The sequence below is a fragment of the Mustela nivalis genome (genome assembly GCF_964662115.1).
Source record: "Mustela nivalis genome assembly, chromosome: 2".
Classification (NCBI taxonomy): Eukaryota; Metazoa; Chordata; class Mammalia; order Carnivora; family Mustelidae; genus Mustela; species Mustela nivalis.
Genome location: NC_139021.1, coordinates 34,318,492 through 34,334,729, shown reverse-complemented (window position 1 = coordinate 34,334,729; position 16,238 = coordinate 34,318,492). Strand labels below are relative to the sequence as shown.

General features: G+C 37.1%; 1 protein-coding gene and 1 long non-coding RNA gene across 16 annotated transcripts in view; one reads left to right on the top strand and one right to left on the bottom strand.

Moving 5' to 3' along the window:
* Positions 1-5,608, top strand: part of LOC309859961 — a 72,734-nt gene extending 67,126 nt beyond the window's left edge. The window contains exon 2 of the long non-coding RNA XR_014309060.1: positions 500-5,608. This is a non-coding gene — a long non-coding RNA (uncharacterized lncRNA). The remainder of the gene's footprint in view (positions 1-499) is intronic.
* The window catches only part of UBR5 (ubiquitin protein ligase E3 component n-recognin 5), a 138,327-nt gene that overhangs the window by 32,245 nt on the left and 89,844 nt on the right, over positions 1-16,238 (bottom strand). For 13 of the 15 annotated variants that reach the window (XM_082721269.1, XM_082721270.1, XM_082721272.1 and 10 more), the window contains 13 exons: positions 14,635-14,786; positions 14,109-14,204; positions 13,642-13,765; positions 10,089-10,186; positions 9,161-9,309; positions 8,544-8,635; positions 7,314-7,460; positions 7,097-7,215; positions 6,891-7,017; positions 6,672-6,801; positions 5,447-5,607; positions 5,084-5,323; positions 541-664 (listed from right to left, as the gene is read on the bottom strand). In XM_082721269.1, the coding sequence (XP_082577395.1) occupies positions 541-664; positions 5,084-5,323; positions 5,447-5,607; positions 6,672-6,801; positions 6,891-7,017; positions 7,097-7,215; positions 7,314-7,460; positions 8,544-8,635; positions 9,161-9,309; positions 10,089-10,186; positions 13,642-13,765; positions 14,109-14,204; positions 14,635-14,786 (1,759 nt within the window). The remainder of the gene's footprint in view (positions 1-540; positions 665-5,083; positions 5,324-5,446; positions 5,608-6,671; positions 6,802-6,890; positions 7,018-7,096; positions 7,216-7,313; positions 7,461-8,543; positions 8,636-9,160; positions 9,310-10,088; positions 10,187-13,641; positions 13,766-14,108; positions 14,205-14,634; positions 14,787-16,238) is intronic. The other 2 variants (XM_082721267.1, XM_082721268.1) reach the window with 1 other exon arrangement.

Below are 16,238 nucleotides of genomic sequence, written 5' to 3'. Positions count from 1 at the left end.
CCCACATCTCTACCAGTATTCCTCCACAACAATTAATAACTATAATACAAAGATACCTAACTACAGAGAATTTTAACACTAAGGAGTCTGAAAAATCATTGGCTAGTGATAACTTGCTATCAAAATCATTATCAATATATCCTAAGGTTTGTAATCATTATCCATATGCAGAACCTTAATACTGGAAGTGTAACAATTATGTACAGATTAAGTTTTTTAAACTTCCACAGTTATAAAATTTACCTAATGAAGATGCATATCCTCTATACCTTCATATGCACTGCACCTAAAACCTTTTTTCTTAAACACTGAAGATATCTTTTCTAAGTAAAAATAAGCTTATGTTTCAATTCTGTATTATCCACTAAATCAAGGATTATTAAAGTCTTTTTAAAATTATAACCATAGATGAGAACATGTAACAAAAGTCTAAAACCTGGAAGCAAATACATAAAATGGTAGTAAGCTACTATTAAGAATTACTTCTTCCCTCCCATAGAAAAGCCTCTCATCTACCACAATGAAGACAATTACAACCACCTCTTCCACATCCGCGGAAACAATGTCATCCTGTTCTTCGTCTCTGCCCCGAACGGGCTGCGACTGGCTGATGCGCCTCTGCTGGGGGTTCCGGATGATATAGGAAGACTGAGACTGACTGGAGCTGCGGAGAAATGGGAGCTTACGAGGGTGCTGCTGCCACCCCTCTGCCACACAGCACACTTTTTATGTTTCTTAGTGACACTCAGTGTGACCCACTTGCCAGGATGCTGTTTTAAATCTGACTTAAACATTCTTGGAAACCAACAATAATTAATCTATAGCATATCAGAAAAGATGAAGCCCAAAGAAATTAATTTTACCAGTGAGATTTAACTTAGAAATCTCAGAACTGTTTTTACTTTTTGGTAAGTCATTTCAAATGTGTTAATGCACATCCTTTTAGGAGTCCTTCCCATTGAGACGTTTTACAGGAAATTTTTTTCCTTCTCCACTGCTTTCAACGCCAGCAGTCCTCAACTTTCCAAGGTTCCAACTGCAGCATTCCCCCATTAACGAAGTATGGTAATAAGTGTGCTTCCTACAAGTGATCCACTCTTTTTAAGAGACCTGACCTTGCCTAGTTTGTATATTAACCACAGACTTGTGTGTAGAGGAAGAATACCAGTTCAAAAGTATGAATTTGAAAAGAGAATCATAAAATGGGATGGCCAAATAGTTCCACTTCCCTAAAACTAGGCCTTGGAAACAGCCAAGAAAGGACAGATGCCTCCATTATAAAGGGAAGGGGAGAATGAGAAAATGCAGCATAAAATGCAGGTCAGAGATCAGAAGATGGCTATGTGACCACTATTATCCTTTATTTACAAATTAAGAAACACAGTCTAAGAGAGGTTAAAGGACCTTTAAAGGAGTTTACCTGAATAGTGTTCTTTCCTCACCTCAGCTGCTCTTAGAAATGAGAAACCAGTGACACATGAAGAGTCAACTGACACACTCTGCCTTCAAACACACAAGCAGCCTCAAATATGGTGTTTCATACTAGAAATTTAAGTAACTGGTTCTTCAGAGATAGTGAGTTACAAAGCATATGAGAAGGCTAAAAGAAAGTCTGGAAAGATGGAAAGGGTATTTCCAACCCAAGATTTCAACATTTCCAATATTAAAAAATAAGAGTCAACATCTGTGAAGCCACAAGAAATTGGTATTTCTTTTTCTTTTTTAAAAGATTTTATTTACTTATTTGACAGAGTGACAGTGAGAGAGGGAACACAAGCAGGGGGAATGGGAGAGGGAGAAGCAGGCTTCCTGCGGAGCAGAAAAGCCAGATGTGGGGCTCAATCCCAGGACCCTAACCATGACCTGAGCCGAAGGCAGACACTTAATGACCAAGGCTCCCAGGCGTCCCTAGTATTAAAAAGAAAATATCCTGGAATATCCACAAGGTCTGTCATCCCCTCGAAGGAGTTATGCACTATGTATATGTGTACTAAGTCCCAAAATATATTAATAACTCCCTATTCAGAGCTTCAGTCTTCTTCATACTGTGATTCATCTTGTTTCCCACTAGAGACTTCATGGCACAACTACAGTCCTAAAACCCAGTCTAATAGGAGCTGTGAAAATACTTCTCAGTTGTGGGAACTTCTAGTTCCAGGAATTTGCCAAACTGCAGAGAAATCCCTCTTGGTGTAGATTACCTAAATATGCTAGATAAAATATTAAAAAAACAAAGTACAACTATCCTGGTGATAAGGGGAAACAATCCTATGTCATTAAGCTTGAGAGCAGTGGTGCCACCATTTACACCAAAGGCATGTGCTCCTGTCTCAGGCTAGAAGGGTTTCAAAGAGCCATAGGTTTCACAGGAGACAGTCAGGATATAAGCAAAATGGGAAGTTCTATCATAGAAACTCCCTCTTCTGTCCCCCTCACATAAATAAAGCCAAACATAAACCAGGAAAGGGCAACCGATTTCAAGAGACCATCAGCCATGCCTGGATGGGTAGAAGTGTCTCTTCAGAGAACTTCGGATTACAAACCTGCACTCGTGAGAGTTTAGGGCTACAATCTTTGCTGTGAGGTAGGGTGGGCTTCAGTGAGGAGTCATCCAGTGAATGCCTCAACACTCTCAATGAGCACCAAACAGGGGTGCCTAAGCAGCTCAGTCGGTTAAGCATTTGCCTTTAGCTTAGGTCATGATCCCAGGGTCCTGGGATGTAGCCCAGAGGGAGGCTCCCTGCTCAGGGGGCAGTCTGCTTCTCCCTCTGGCCCTCCCCCTGCTTGTGCTCTCGCTCATTCTTTCTCTCTCTCAAATAAATAAGTAAAATCTAAAAAAAGAGAAAGAACGAGCACCAAAAAGCAGTTATTTCCCCCTACTCTGCCATGTAATATTCTAGAATATATGAAAAAGGAAAAAAATCTGTCCAGAATTATCTCTAAATATCTTTAAACTTTAATAGTTATTCAACGTTGGACAAGTTACCTAACCTTTCTGAACCTCCGAGTTCTCATTTTTAAAATCAGAATGACAGTGGTTGTGAGTTATTTGGAACATTAAGACAGGTAATGCATTTACCATGCTTAAAAGTTCCTAGTTCATAATAAAATTTCAGCTAACAGTTTTTGTATGAGGCATGGAGATAGAGGAACAGGCTAATAAGGACATTTTAAGAGTTTTAAAGAGGTGAAGGGAAGCAACAGAAAAAGCAAAAATACTAAACTCAGACCTTTGTGCTCAGTGGAGGGAGTGATATATACTATCTACCATCCAACACAAGGGAAATCAGAGAGACTAGTAAGTGTGTACTTCTTATTTAAGACATGCTTGGAACACTGATCAAAACACGCCCTTACGAGAAGGAGTGATTATACTGTATTATAATGAAGCATTTCCACATTCTATCAACAGCTGTTGAAAACATTACACTATTATCTCTCTTGATTATCAAATAGATCTCCTTCTGGGAAGACTTGAGAGATTTACTCAAGAATCAATCAAGGGTAATGGAGTGAAGGAGAGAACTGAAGAGTGCACAGTACTTTAAATAAAGAGCCCAAGAAGCAGTTGGCAAGGGGACACAAAGTCTTGATAACTTAGTAAGAACAGGCTCATTGGCACTGTTTAAAGATGAGATCACTCCAAAGTCTGTTCAACAGATTAAAAAAAAACATTTATGTTCTGGAACAAAACCAAGGAGAGAGTACAAAGAATTCACCAAGTAATTCCACTTAAGTAACTAGAGGGCTCCTCACAGGGTATCAGGATCAAAAGCATCAGATGGCGCCCAAGCAGATTTTGCTAACAGAATCACTGGATAATGAAGTATTTTAGTGAGTCTGAAAATACATAGTTTGATCTGTAACCATTTTCAGCAAATCTTGGAAGTCTTACCAGTGACAAGGCTACTGTGGGAAAGCTTTGACAGACAGACCTGGATTTAGATTCCAAGGTATCCTAGGAGACCTAACACTAAGGGGAAAGTTAGGACACATACTGGCAGATGGAATAAGGGGAGAACAGTGAGAGAGCAGATACTCAATTCATCAACCCAGAGATGAAGTTTTGGGAACTGTGTCAAATACTAATGCAGGCCTTCCTTATTCAACACAGTGATTTTTCCAGAAAAGAAGAGTCTTTAGGTCCCAAAGATCTTTATTAAACATCATTATACATACACACAGTGACAAAATGAGACTTGAGAAAACCAAAAATATTTCTTAATTTGCATTTCTTAATTTGTATTTAATTTTATTTCTTTATAATTTGTATTTCTTAATTTGCAGGGCTCTAGCTCACTAGAGCCCTGCAACTCAAGTGTGGCCCCTGAACCAGGACCACTGGCACAACCTCAGAGTTTACAAGGAATCAGAATCTCAGGGCCCACCCAGACCTTCAAAATCAGCCTCTGCATTTCAATAAGACCCCAAGTGATGTACATGCATATTTAATTTTGAGAAGCACTGTGCTAAAAAACACCAGAACATTTTACTTTCTAAACATTCTGACTCAACAAGCTTATTGTCTAGTTACAAACAGAAAAGATGAATGAGATTTAAGAATTAATCTTGTAACTAGAACCATTTAGTTACTGAATTGTTTTAGCCTATCTTAGGTAATACGGTTGTTGCAGAGAATATTTTTAAATTCCAGCATTCCGGTTATTTATATTACACATAACAAGCTGCCCCCTAGCCCAATCCTTTGGACACATAAAGTTTTAAGTCTTTCATTCCTCAAGCTGACCTTACAGGAGGCTTTACTTAAAGGAAGAAAACACAGGAAGTAATGATGCCTACGGAAGTCTGAACTTTCTTACCAGAGTACTTTACTGGCATAATGAAAATAGAACTTTTCCAAAACAAAAATAAAACCCACAACTATGTGTCTATTACTTTAAATGTGCAGACACAATGTATAATTTTTGAAGTGCTCCTCACAGGTTCCAAACAAAATAAAATCTCTATCACTTGTTACATAAATGTTCATGGACACCACCTGAGTTCTTACACAGAGGTTTAGTAACCCACTGTATTTCCAGAGAAAGAATTAATAAGAATCTGTTATCAAGTAGGAATTTACCTGCTAGACTGATCAGATGATGGTCGTGGTGGCAGGGGTTCCACTGAAAACAATTCTTCACTGCCCTGCATGGCATCTATGCTAGTACTAGCCAGAGTAAAGGGTGCAGTAGGGCGAGCGATCCCCATTCTGACAGGAACGATCAGCGACTCTGCTACATTGCACAATTCTTCTACAGCGTAAGGTAGTAGTGCTTGGAACACACGCTTGCATTTTCCAATTGGCTGTGGGATAAAGTTGCTAGAGCAAAAAGAAAAATCCAGGAATCTTTTAGGATTCTTTTCATATACACAATATGTTGTCATTATCACAAAAAATGTGTGCAGAAGCAAACAAAAGCCAAAATCAAGAAGGAGGTCTTACTTTTTCTTTTTGGACGAAGCCATTTCCACACTAAGAATGACAAAAACTCTTGCCACTGAACGCAAAAACCTCATCGTCACAGCAATAGCTTCTTCCCTACGTCCCGGAGTGTATTTGTTTTGGAGTTCTTTCACTAGTGTACCTAGTAGAGTATCTAAAAGCTTTAAAAAATTGTAATCACTCTATTAATGTTGAGACAAAAGATTTATAAAGTAAAAAGTTCTAACACTTTCTGAAGATTAACATCTCATAATAAGAACCTCAAAGTAAATTTAACCAAAACATTTCTAATGTCAGTGTTTAATTTATGCCACATGCTTACCATGTCTTTGACCTATAGTGGGTCTCAAATGTCTGTTTTCCCTTTTTAGTCTTATAGTTCTTTGTGTATCAATATTTAGAAGAAAAATCAAATCAAAAAAAGAACATATTTCACTCACTATAGGGTACATATTGAAAAAACAAAACATATTCAAATACTTTATATTAATAAACTCATAATCCCATCCTTCCCACTCAGTCATTATTCTTACTTTCTCATTTCTATGCATGGTCTATCATATACATATTAATTACAGAGAACATCCAATTTCACATTATTTGGGTTTTTTTTTTAATGTTACTTAAAATAAACTTTATTTCTAAATTGCTACATTACATTTCAACAAGTGGCTGGGCTATAATTTGATTAAATAATCCACTATCAGTGGATCCACCAAGTATTTCATCTTTTATTATTCTGTGAACATGATTTTTTTCTTTCTTATACCATAAGTTCTGGGGACACTGATTTTTTATGGCTCGTGATTTTATTGCCATGTTGTTTTCTAAAAGAATACCAAATGCAATGCCACCCCCAGCAGTGCCTTAAGTTTTCTTTTTACCATAAATTCATCAACACTAGGTTTTATAGTTTTATTCTTTTCTAGTTTCACAGCAAAAAGGAGTACTTAACAAAAATTTGCACTGTTACTATTAATTTTGAACATTGTTCCATACATTTTTACACTGTTGCCTTATTAACACATTTTAGAATTTTTGCTTAGAATGAAAGGATCTTCTGTTGTTAATGGAGACATTTAAATCAACCCCAAAATTCCATTCCCCTTAGTGTACTAATTTAAGCTCATCAGTACTTAGGAGTTTGGCTCAAATAAAATCATGGGAAGCTAAGTCAGAAAACATTGTTTTCATATACCTGTATATAAACATCCAGAGAACTTACCAAAATATCTGCTGTACACTTGACTATAAGGCAATGAGTGAAACAGTCCAGCCGAATGGTGCCACTTTGCTGATTGAGGTAAACTTGCTCTTCTGGCAAAAGATGGCCTATTCTACTGCTGGCACTGAGACTTGAGGGGGAAGATAAGATAATGCACTGTGGTCACCTATATTAACATGGGAAATACATAAATTTAAAACGTTTTTAATGAATACATACGGGTCTTTATTCTCCTGTGACCCAAACATAATCATAGATTTTAAAGCATTCCAGTCCTGTAGAACACGTTCCAATGCAAGCTGGGCAAACCTTGGGGGCTCTAAATCATGATCGGGCATATCTGAATCTAAAAAGAAAAAGAAATAGGGAGTAAGAAATAAATAGAATGCTTTTCACAGGTGTCGTTAACTGTCAGACTCACCCACCTTCAGGATTGGCCGTTTTTCGGTTACGATCCTCCCTGATGCGAGGAGGTCTGTACTGACAGTGCTCTACTGTTTGCCTTGCAACTGTCTGCACTAAAAACAGCAGGAGGTGCTCTCCCCTGCAAAATAGAACATTGTCATGAGCAGGGAGAGGGGGAGGGCTACTTAGATGCGATGTGCATATTTCAATTTACGTCCTTAAAAAAATCCCACTTGCCTGCTGTTTGGCAGAGTGACCAGATTAGTAGCAGTGAGCAGGCGGTAAAGTAGATCAAGACGAGCAGATTTCTGTCCAGCAATTAGAGTTTTACATTTGCATTTTTCCCAACAATCACAATAGGCTGTTGGTGATGTCCTTTTGAGTCTAGAAAGAATTCATATACAAGTACAAAAACTGAAATTTAAAAAGAAAGATACAAAGATCTCTGCTGAAATTAGGGAGGTATAACTTACTGACACCAGAGAGAACCCTTAGTTTTTAAATGCAAAGTGTAATTCTTAAAGCATACTTAAATTAGGAAGAGTACTTAGAGGCATGAAGTCTATAAAGTTACTCTCATGAGAAGAGGGACCTTGTAATGACTTGGGTATAGTCACCTCCTCTGGAATGTCTTCATTCCCCACAGCCCCCATCCAGTGTAGGTGGTCCTTCGATGGGCATCTAATAAACCCTAAAACCCTTAGGGGCAGCTGTTTCTTGCTTGTGTCCTCTCAAAGGGCTGTAAACCCTGTTAGGACAAGGATTCTCTTATCCACCACCATCCGAGCATCTAGTGTGTCAAAGCACTTAGTAAGCAATCAATGAATAAATACAGTATCACTTTTAGATGTTTAAAATAAGAAAAACAAACATAGGAACCAAAGCTCTTTTAATAAAAATCATAAATAAGTACCAATGCAACGTCTATAAACATTTTCTACTTGTCCTACATATTTTAAAGCAAAAAAGATGGTTTTTTACAAACCAATTCTCTGTTAACCATTAACATCTACACATCTGTAGCACAGTTACAGCTGAAGTCCCTGCTGAGATGCTGAGGCACTGCAAATGTTCATACTCGAGTATTTTATTGCTTCTTAAGTCAGGGAAAATTAACAAACTAGCCGTGGTAACTCTACTGCTGGATGAAAGGTTATTAATTCACTTTAAGGAGTAAATAAACATACACCATGATTCACTTAATACCAGCAGTGATCTCCTGCTAGCAGACCCTACTACAGGGGCCTGAGACTTTGGCTGGCAAAGTCAAAAAAGCAAAAGCAAATGAAAAATATTTCAAAGTACATTCTGAATCAGCAACCGTATTTTAATACATAAAGTAGTTTAAGGAGAACAATGTGACAAACCTCACGCTGCCTTAATTAGCAGAACATTATCTTGTTGAAGATTACAGCAATATGAATCTAAGCAATTTCTAATATGGAAGAAGACAAGAATTGTACTCACTTGCAATCATGACCTTTATGACAAACCCTTGCACATTCTGTACAACAACAGAGTGACTCCAGCAAGCCACAGGTTCGACACTCAAAAATATCCTAAAATTTGAAGCATTTATTTTTTTAAAGGAGAATATATGTACATTTCACCATTGTAATTAATTCTGGTATTTTCTGGAACAAATCAATCACAACGAAAGCAGAACAAAACTAATGTGCTCTGGAAACAAAGAGTAATAAATGGGTACAGCGAAAACACATTTTATAGTATTATACAAGTGGAAGTCAAAGATTACCGGTAGGGCAAAACTAACTCTTATCATACCCCCCAAAAGGCATTACTGTTATAAAATCTGTATCAAGAACTGTGGATCAACTTAGAGTGAAGATTTCTTAATTTTCAAGGTATATTATAATTAACGTAACGATCAACTCCTCTGCTTCACTTATTTAGGAATTAAATAAAAATTAATTTCCTTTAGAGAATTTTGTAACTTAGAATAAAAGGAAATACTAGAGTTAGAATTCCAGAGCTAAGAACTATAATGTCGTGACGGTGAAAGGGAAAAGAGGAAAAAGGGACCTGAAGACAGCATTTATACAGGGAAATAAAAAACAGCTTACCTGGTTAATGTGCTCTGCTCCCGTCCACGTGAAACTGCAAGTATCGTTACAACATAACACATATAAGGGTGAGTCATCAGGGTTGGTACCTGATGGGCAAACCATTCCCATAAATACATCTTCCTCTTTTTCACTTGAGGATACTTCAGCTAAAAAGATTAAGAACACAGTAGTTCAGGTATCACCAAAGGCCTTAATTATAGCCATCTACTACTTTACTCAAATGCCAAAGCTCTAACATTTACATACTATAAATCAAAAACAACTACATACTAATTTCAAATATTAATATACAAGTCAGTGTGCAAGAAATTCAGTCAATTCTGGTACAAAGTAAAAGCAAAGTGTAATTATAACCATGTAACAACAGCTCTGCGTTATGCAGTTAAGATTAAAGTTCTAACTCCATTTAACAAATTACAGAAAAATCACATAAGTTTTATAGCCAGTATTTTAAACTATGTTTGTCTTTTAAAGGCTGGATGGCAGGAACTGACGATATTCCTTACTGCATTCTATGAAGCAGGAATTCCAAGTCAGAAGGAAGACCAATAAGACACCTAGCCTATTATTTCTATAAAATTGTATCACTACCACCAATTAACCACTGACAGGTTCTATAAGCAATCCATCTTTATTTTCAAAATATTAGTCACTGCATTACCCACTATGCAAAATTTTTTTAATTTTAAAAATTACACCAGCTTTTTTGGTGGAAAGTTAGAAGACAAAATAACTGGAAAAGGTGCAAACATGAATTTTACACACACACAAATGCACACGAGTGAAAGAAATAAACTGATAGTTTTTACACAATTATATCATTTCAAGACACAGAAATTAGCTCTGAATGTTAGGTATGTAGAGGAGAATCTATTCAAATTTAAAAATAAGCCACTCTTTTAAAAAAGGACCTGAAATAAATTACCTTTTGCAATTTTCTGGGCTGTTTCTAAAATGGTAATTGCAGCAGGATAAGCTCGGCCACTTACAGCTGACATAAACGGGGTCATGCCTCTTGCATCCCTAAAATGAGAAAAATTATACATAAAAATATTAATAATCAGGGGCGCCTGGGTGGCTCAATTGGTTAAGCGTCTGCCTTCGGCTCAGGTCATGATCCCAGAGTCCTGGGATTGGGCTCCCTGCTCAGTGGGGAGTATGACTCTCCCTCTGCCCTCCCCACTGCCTATGAGCTCTCTCTCAATCACTCTCTCTCAAATAAATAAAGCCTTTAAAAAATTAATCATTATTTTCCTCCTTGATTATAAAAGAAATGGGTGTCCATGATGAAACAAAAAAGTAGTTCTGCTGTATTAAATAATAATGTCCTAAGAGTGAAAGAAAATCACTGGTGGTATTTTCTACTTTCTACTATCCCATTTAAGAAAGCAAGCCTCCTCTCTAAGAATCCTTGTCTCTCTCAAGCATGCTCTCCTTCCATGGCCTTAGTGACACTAACGAATAGAATCACCAAGGGCTCTAGAGTCAAACTAGTATTCTCTAGATGTGGGGGTAGTAACTGCCTCTATCTCATACAACTATTACTTAGTTGTACTAAGTAATACTCAATTATTACTTAAAAACCTTTTAACACAATGCCTAGCAAATAAAATGTATTCAATAAAGGTTACTTATTATTATCTATTTTCTCTTAAAAATGTACCTTCAGTATTCTTCCCTGAATTTCTATTCCCTCCTGGATCCTTTACATTTCCCAAAACTTAGTCCTCAACCACCTGTGCATTCCTCTCTGATCCACCAAAGCAAGAACTCCTTCTGTAACAATAACACAGTACCACCATCTGCACTTGCTTACTTGGTAACTCTACTTAGGATTTCCCAATGATACCTCATATTCAACATGTCTAACAACTAAAATCACCTGTCTACCCAAACCTGCTCTCTACCTGACTTAGTCAGCCAACAGTAGCACTGCTACTAGAAATTAAGATAAAAAAATCTGGATTCTTCCTGAAGTCTTCCCTTCTAAATCAACTTTTTTGCTCTTGCATTTAATCCTCCTTTTCTGTTTTCCAGTTCAGTTTATTGTAACACACACACTAAAGACGACAGGCAGGCATAAAAACCAAACCCTTGATCAACTCCAGTCTCTACTCTTGCCTATTTAATCCTTTTTTACCCAACCATCACATTATTATTCTTATAAACCCACACTGATAGTATTAGTCTAGCCAAAGCCATTATTCGGAGGGTTCAAGCCCACGGACTAGAGAACAAAGTGGTGGCTTTAACCCAGTTTTGCAGATCCACTGGCTACTGCTCTCCTCTTCTCATCCTCCTCTATTGATCAGGTGCATCACTGGTCCCTAAAATATTCATACCTCTCCTTTTCTGTGTTTTTGTTCACTCTTCTCCCTACCTATTTCCCAAGCTTCATACCACCTCTACTCAGGTTAAGAATAAAATCCTCTGCACCTTTACTAACCAGGATAATTTTACCAACATTCATTTTCTTTAGCTTGTATTATAAAAGCAAAACCCAACCACCCACACCTGGGACTGGAGGGAGGTCAGTGGGTAGGGTAAGGGGGAACGTTAAATTGGAAGTAATGAATTAACTGTCTTATATTTAAAATATAAAAAAGGAAACAAAGGACCAATTTGAGAATTCCTAGGCTTATCACCTAAAAGGCAAAAGAACCTTGCCTTTCCTCTAATCTGTTTCAAAGCTGTCATCCATAATACAAGCTTATTAACAGAATGGCATTTTGACTGTTTTCCAGGTAAGTTATGTATTTTCTCAGATAAGGGGTTGGGGGAGAGCAACTGCTACTGACACTAAAATAAAGGACTGGTGAACTAGAAATGCACTGTGGAAATGCAAAATGGGCTAAGAGGAGAAAGCGGGGGTGGGGTGGGGGGGGTGTGCCTGGGTGACTCACTTTAAGCATCTGACTTTAGCTCAGGTCATGATCTCAGAGACCTGGAATCAAGTGCCGTGTAGGGCTCTGTGCTCAGTGGGGAGAGCCCCTCTGTGCCCGCCCCCCACAACTTGTGCACACTCATGCTCACTCTAATAAAAAAAAAAAATTTAAATTTTTTTTAAAGACTTTATTTATTCATCAGAGAGCGAACACATGAAGGGTGGGGGGCAGAGGGAGAGAAAGAAGCAGACTCCCCACTGAGCAGGGAGCGCCATGTGGGGCTCGATCCCAGGACCCTGTGATGATGACCTGACCCAAAGGCAGACGCTTAACCAACTGAGCCATCCAGACATCTATGAAAATATTAAAAAAAAAAAAAAAATTTAAGAGAAAGGGAATAAGAACACACTATAAATTTTTAGGTAACACCAAATGATGGAGGAAATGATACAAAATAGTACCTTTAAAAATACCATAAATAGAAATTAAAACTGGTAAGTGAGAAAATAAAAATAGAAAAAACTGTATTTGTTTATATACCATTCTTACCTATGCTTCCAACCACTAATAAATTAGTAAGCTGCTTCTGGAGTAATAGCTTATTTCCAATTCAGTGACTTATTTTACTAGTGGGGCAGCCTTCATTAAAGTAATCAGAAGTTCACATGTTCGGTAATTATGGCCTAAGGCCAATAAGCCTTAAACAAAACTCTTGCCCTCAATGATAACTCAAAACACCTCCTTGTTCTTAAATATGAGGAGGTAGCATAAGGATGATGGCTGGGAGTCTCAATTCTAGAATCAAGAAACAGACCACAGTTGAATTCCAGTTGTGCGACTCACTAGTTTCATGACCCTGGGCAGGTTAATTAGCCTCTAAGACCATTACTTCAAATATAAAATGTAAATAATATTACCTACTCCACACTGCTATTGTTAGAAGAGTTAATACAAGTATAGTTTGGCACAGATAAGAGCTAACTTTTATAAAAATGCCTATTACTGAGTTTGTGAAGGAATATAAACAATCAGGCTAAAAGCGGAGCTATAATCTACCAATAGTGAATGAGCATTTGCCACACAATACTTACCAAAAACTCAGCATAATCTCATTTAGGATTTTGTAAGCCAAAAAAACATCCAAAGAAACCATCAGAATCATCCACAGAGTTTTAGAATACAGATTCCAGGCCCCATCCCAGACCTACACAGTCATACTTCTAGTGCAAGTTTGGGGAAGAATCTGTCATTTTTAAAGTTCTTAAGCTGACAGTGACAGAATTTATGAATTCACATGGAGAATAACTATACTGTGATCTTTTTCACACACACACACACACACACACACGTATATACCTCCACATCAAGCTCCATAAAAGTTGTTTGTGTTCAATTAGTGTATACTGAATTATACTAAGAAAGGCCTTTCATTGAAGAGCGCTTGGTTAATCACAGAGGGAATACAATGCTAGGTTTTGATTAATTATTTTAAATTCACAGTAGGTAACTGTTGTCCATACATCGCCAGATCAACTTAAATAGTAAAAGGAGCTAAGCTAAATCTTAATAGCAAAAGTATATTAAACTTCTTACTTGGCAGAGAGGAGTTCTCGTAAATACGGCTGCAGTACAACACTGTCGCATAACAATTTTAATATAAAATGAGCATTGGCCTTTCGATCCTTGGATTCTACTACAGATGGCTCTGTGGAAGGACCTGTAATTAAGGAGATTTATTTGGTAACAAAACAAGAGTAAACAAGACAGAGTAAAAGGATATTCTGGAATAACATACCAAGTATCTATTAAATAAGCCACCAGAAAAATATTCTACTATAAGTAATAAATTAGTAACTTCAGTATAGAGAATTTAAACACATTAACACATTTACAACTCCCGACTGATGAAATGTTATGTTCACACACACAATTTCATTGACATATGGGAGATGTAATTCAGCGAATTAGATATTTTTCAAGCCAAAGAAGTCTCCCTGAGGCTAAGGGCAGATCTGCAGAAACCCAAATGCCTAGGCAGATAAAATAGTACAGATTCTCACCTGGAATGGTGGAGGTGCTTGGTCCTTGACCGGTGCCACTCGCTGCTGTGGTAAGAGATCCCACAGCAGGGGCCAGGATAAAATCAATGTCACCATCTTTCAGTAAACAGAACAGCAGGATGTACATCATTATAGGCAACATATTCCTAACATGTTCTCTTAACTGGCCTTAAGGCTTTTCTCTGCAAGCCAAAGGTCAAATCCAACAGAGATTTAAGTAGAAACTTGTTTTCCAAACTATAAGAGAAGGAATCCACTAGGCCAATTATTGACTTATTGTGACAGATGACTAATTAGTTTCTTGCCAGTATGGAAATATATATTTCAATGAAAGAGCTTCTAGAATTTTATTTTTTAAGTTATAACCCCCCCCAAACCGAATCTCAACAACTAATTTAGTTACGGTTTACTCGTTATGCTATTTCTAAATACTTCAGATTTCAAAATAACCCACTAAAATGTTCAATTTCCTTTCTTTCAGGACCTTGGTTTTTTGTCAAGTACTAAATAAAATAACAGATCTTACCAGGATCCATCGCAGGAGGGTCAGGAACCCAACTAGGGGGAGCTATGGGGGGCGAAACTGGATCCTGGTGGTCACTGGATGAAGCTCCAGCTTCATGTCTACCCAAACCAGCCGCTCTCAGCGAACGTCTCATCATTTCCCGTAATCTCAAACTAGAAGAACATGGACAAAATTGGAGCTCACTACCATGGCTAAATGTAATGAAAAGGTGCACAGAACTTCTCATCTGAGATCAAAGTTTGTTCTATAAGCAAATACTCCAGGCAAGGGAAGTGAAGTACAAATGCCAATTCTGGAATCACAGAGTAAGTCAGTGAGGGATAGAAATGAAACTGGGGGCACCCAGTTCAGCACTAAAACCACTATATTAAGCTCCCACACAAACTTAAGCACAGGGAACAAAACTTGCAGTGAAGATTAGAAAATAATCTTTCATACAATTAAGGTAAATAAACAGCTGAACATTAAGACAAAAAAATTTTTCTGTCCCCTGTTTATAATCAGTAAGAATTAAGTTTAATAATAGACATCAGCAGACATACTGATTAGCACAAAACCGATACTGTTAGCTCATTTAAATAAATCCCTTTGCTGTGATCTCAAAAGCAATTAAACTAATGTCCACACAGTGAGTAGTCTTAAAACAAAGACCAATTTAGATTTATTTTTTATACAAAAAAAAGTCTTTTTTTAACAGTACAACTTGCATCCCAAAGAAATTAATGAAACTGGAGCTTGTAAAATGTGCTGTTAGATTAATGTCTGGGCATGATTTTTTTTTTTCCTCCTGCTATACAAGGGAAAAAAAACACTACAAAGGTGTGCACATCACTAAAAAGAAAAGGAAATAATCACAAACACAGATCTTGTTAGGGGAACTGGTAACTACCTGTATAAAAATCTATACCTCTGAATAAAAGCTTACAAAGCCCACAAAATTAACGTTACAAACTAACAGCAATTAAGAAAGAGCACATAAGGCAAATTCCCTTCCATCAGTCACAATTTTAGAGTCTCCAAATGAATAAAGACTAAAAATTCAATTGTAAGGGCCAGGTAACACATAAGGGACTTCATTCTCCCATGCAGATTTAATCCCAAAGACATGATATTTCTCTGATGTGAAAGACCTTACCAGGTGAGCATTATATGTCTACAAATAAGTAGTTTAGAAAGATTTTTATTAATGTTTGAATCTTCTAATTATAATTGTCGTGTAATCCAAGGATAAATGTGGTTTTCCATATCGATACACTTTCCATTTTATGAGGAATTTTTTTTTTAAGTTTTTACAAAAATTTCTTTTAGAGGCTACTTTCAGGAACACGTCTATTTTAAAAAGCTTTTATATATATGATGATACCCTTGGGAACAGAAGCATTCTTTGGAAGATTCTGCAAAGTAAATTTTACAGTCTCAAATAATATATTAGTTACTATAGTATTCATTATCAAAAAGTACCTACAGTTAAATTTTATGGTATCTTTGATGTCTTCCCTCTCCCAATTTACAAGTCTGAGTTTAAGAGTTTTTAGAATATGGAGGGGAGCAGGGCACAGGGATTCTTTCAGTCGAGGTCACTTCTCTGTCCAAAGACCTCACCC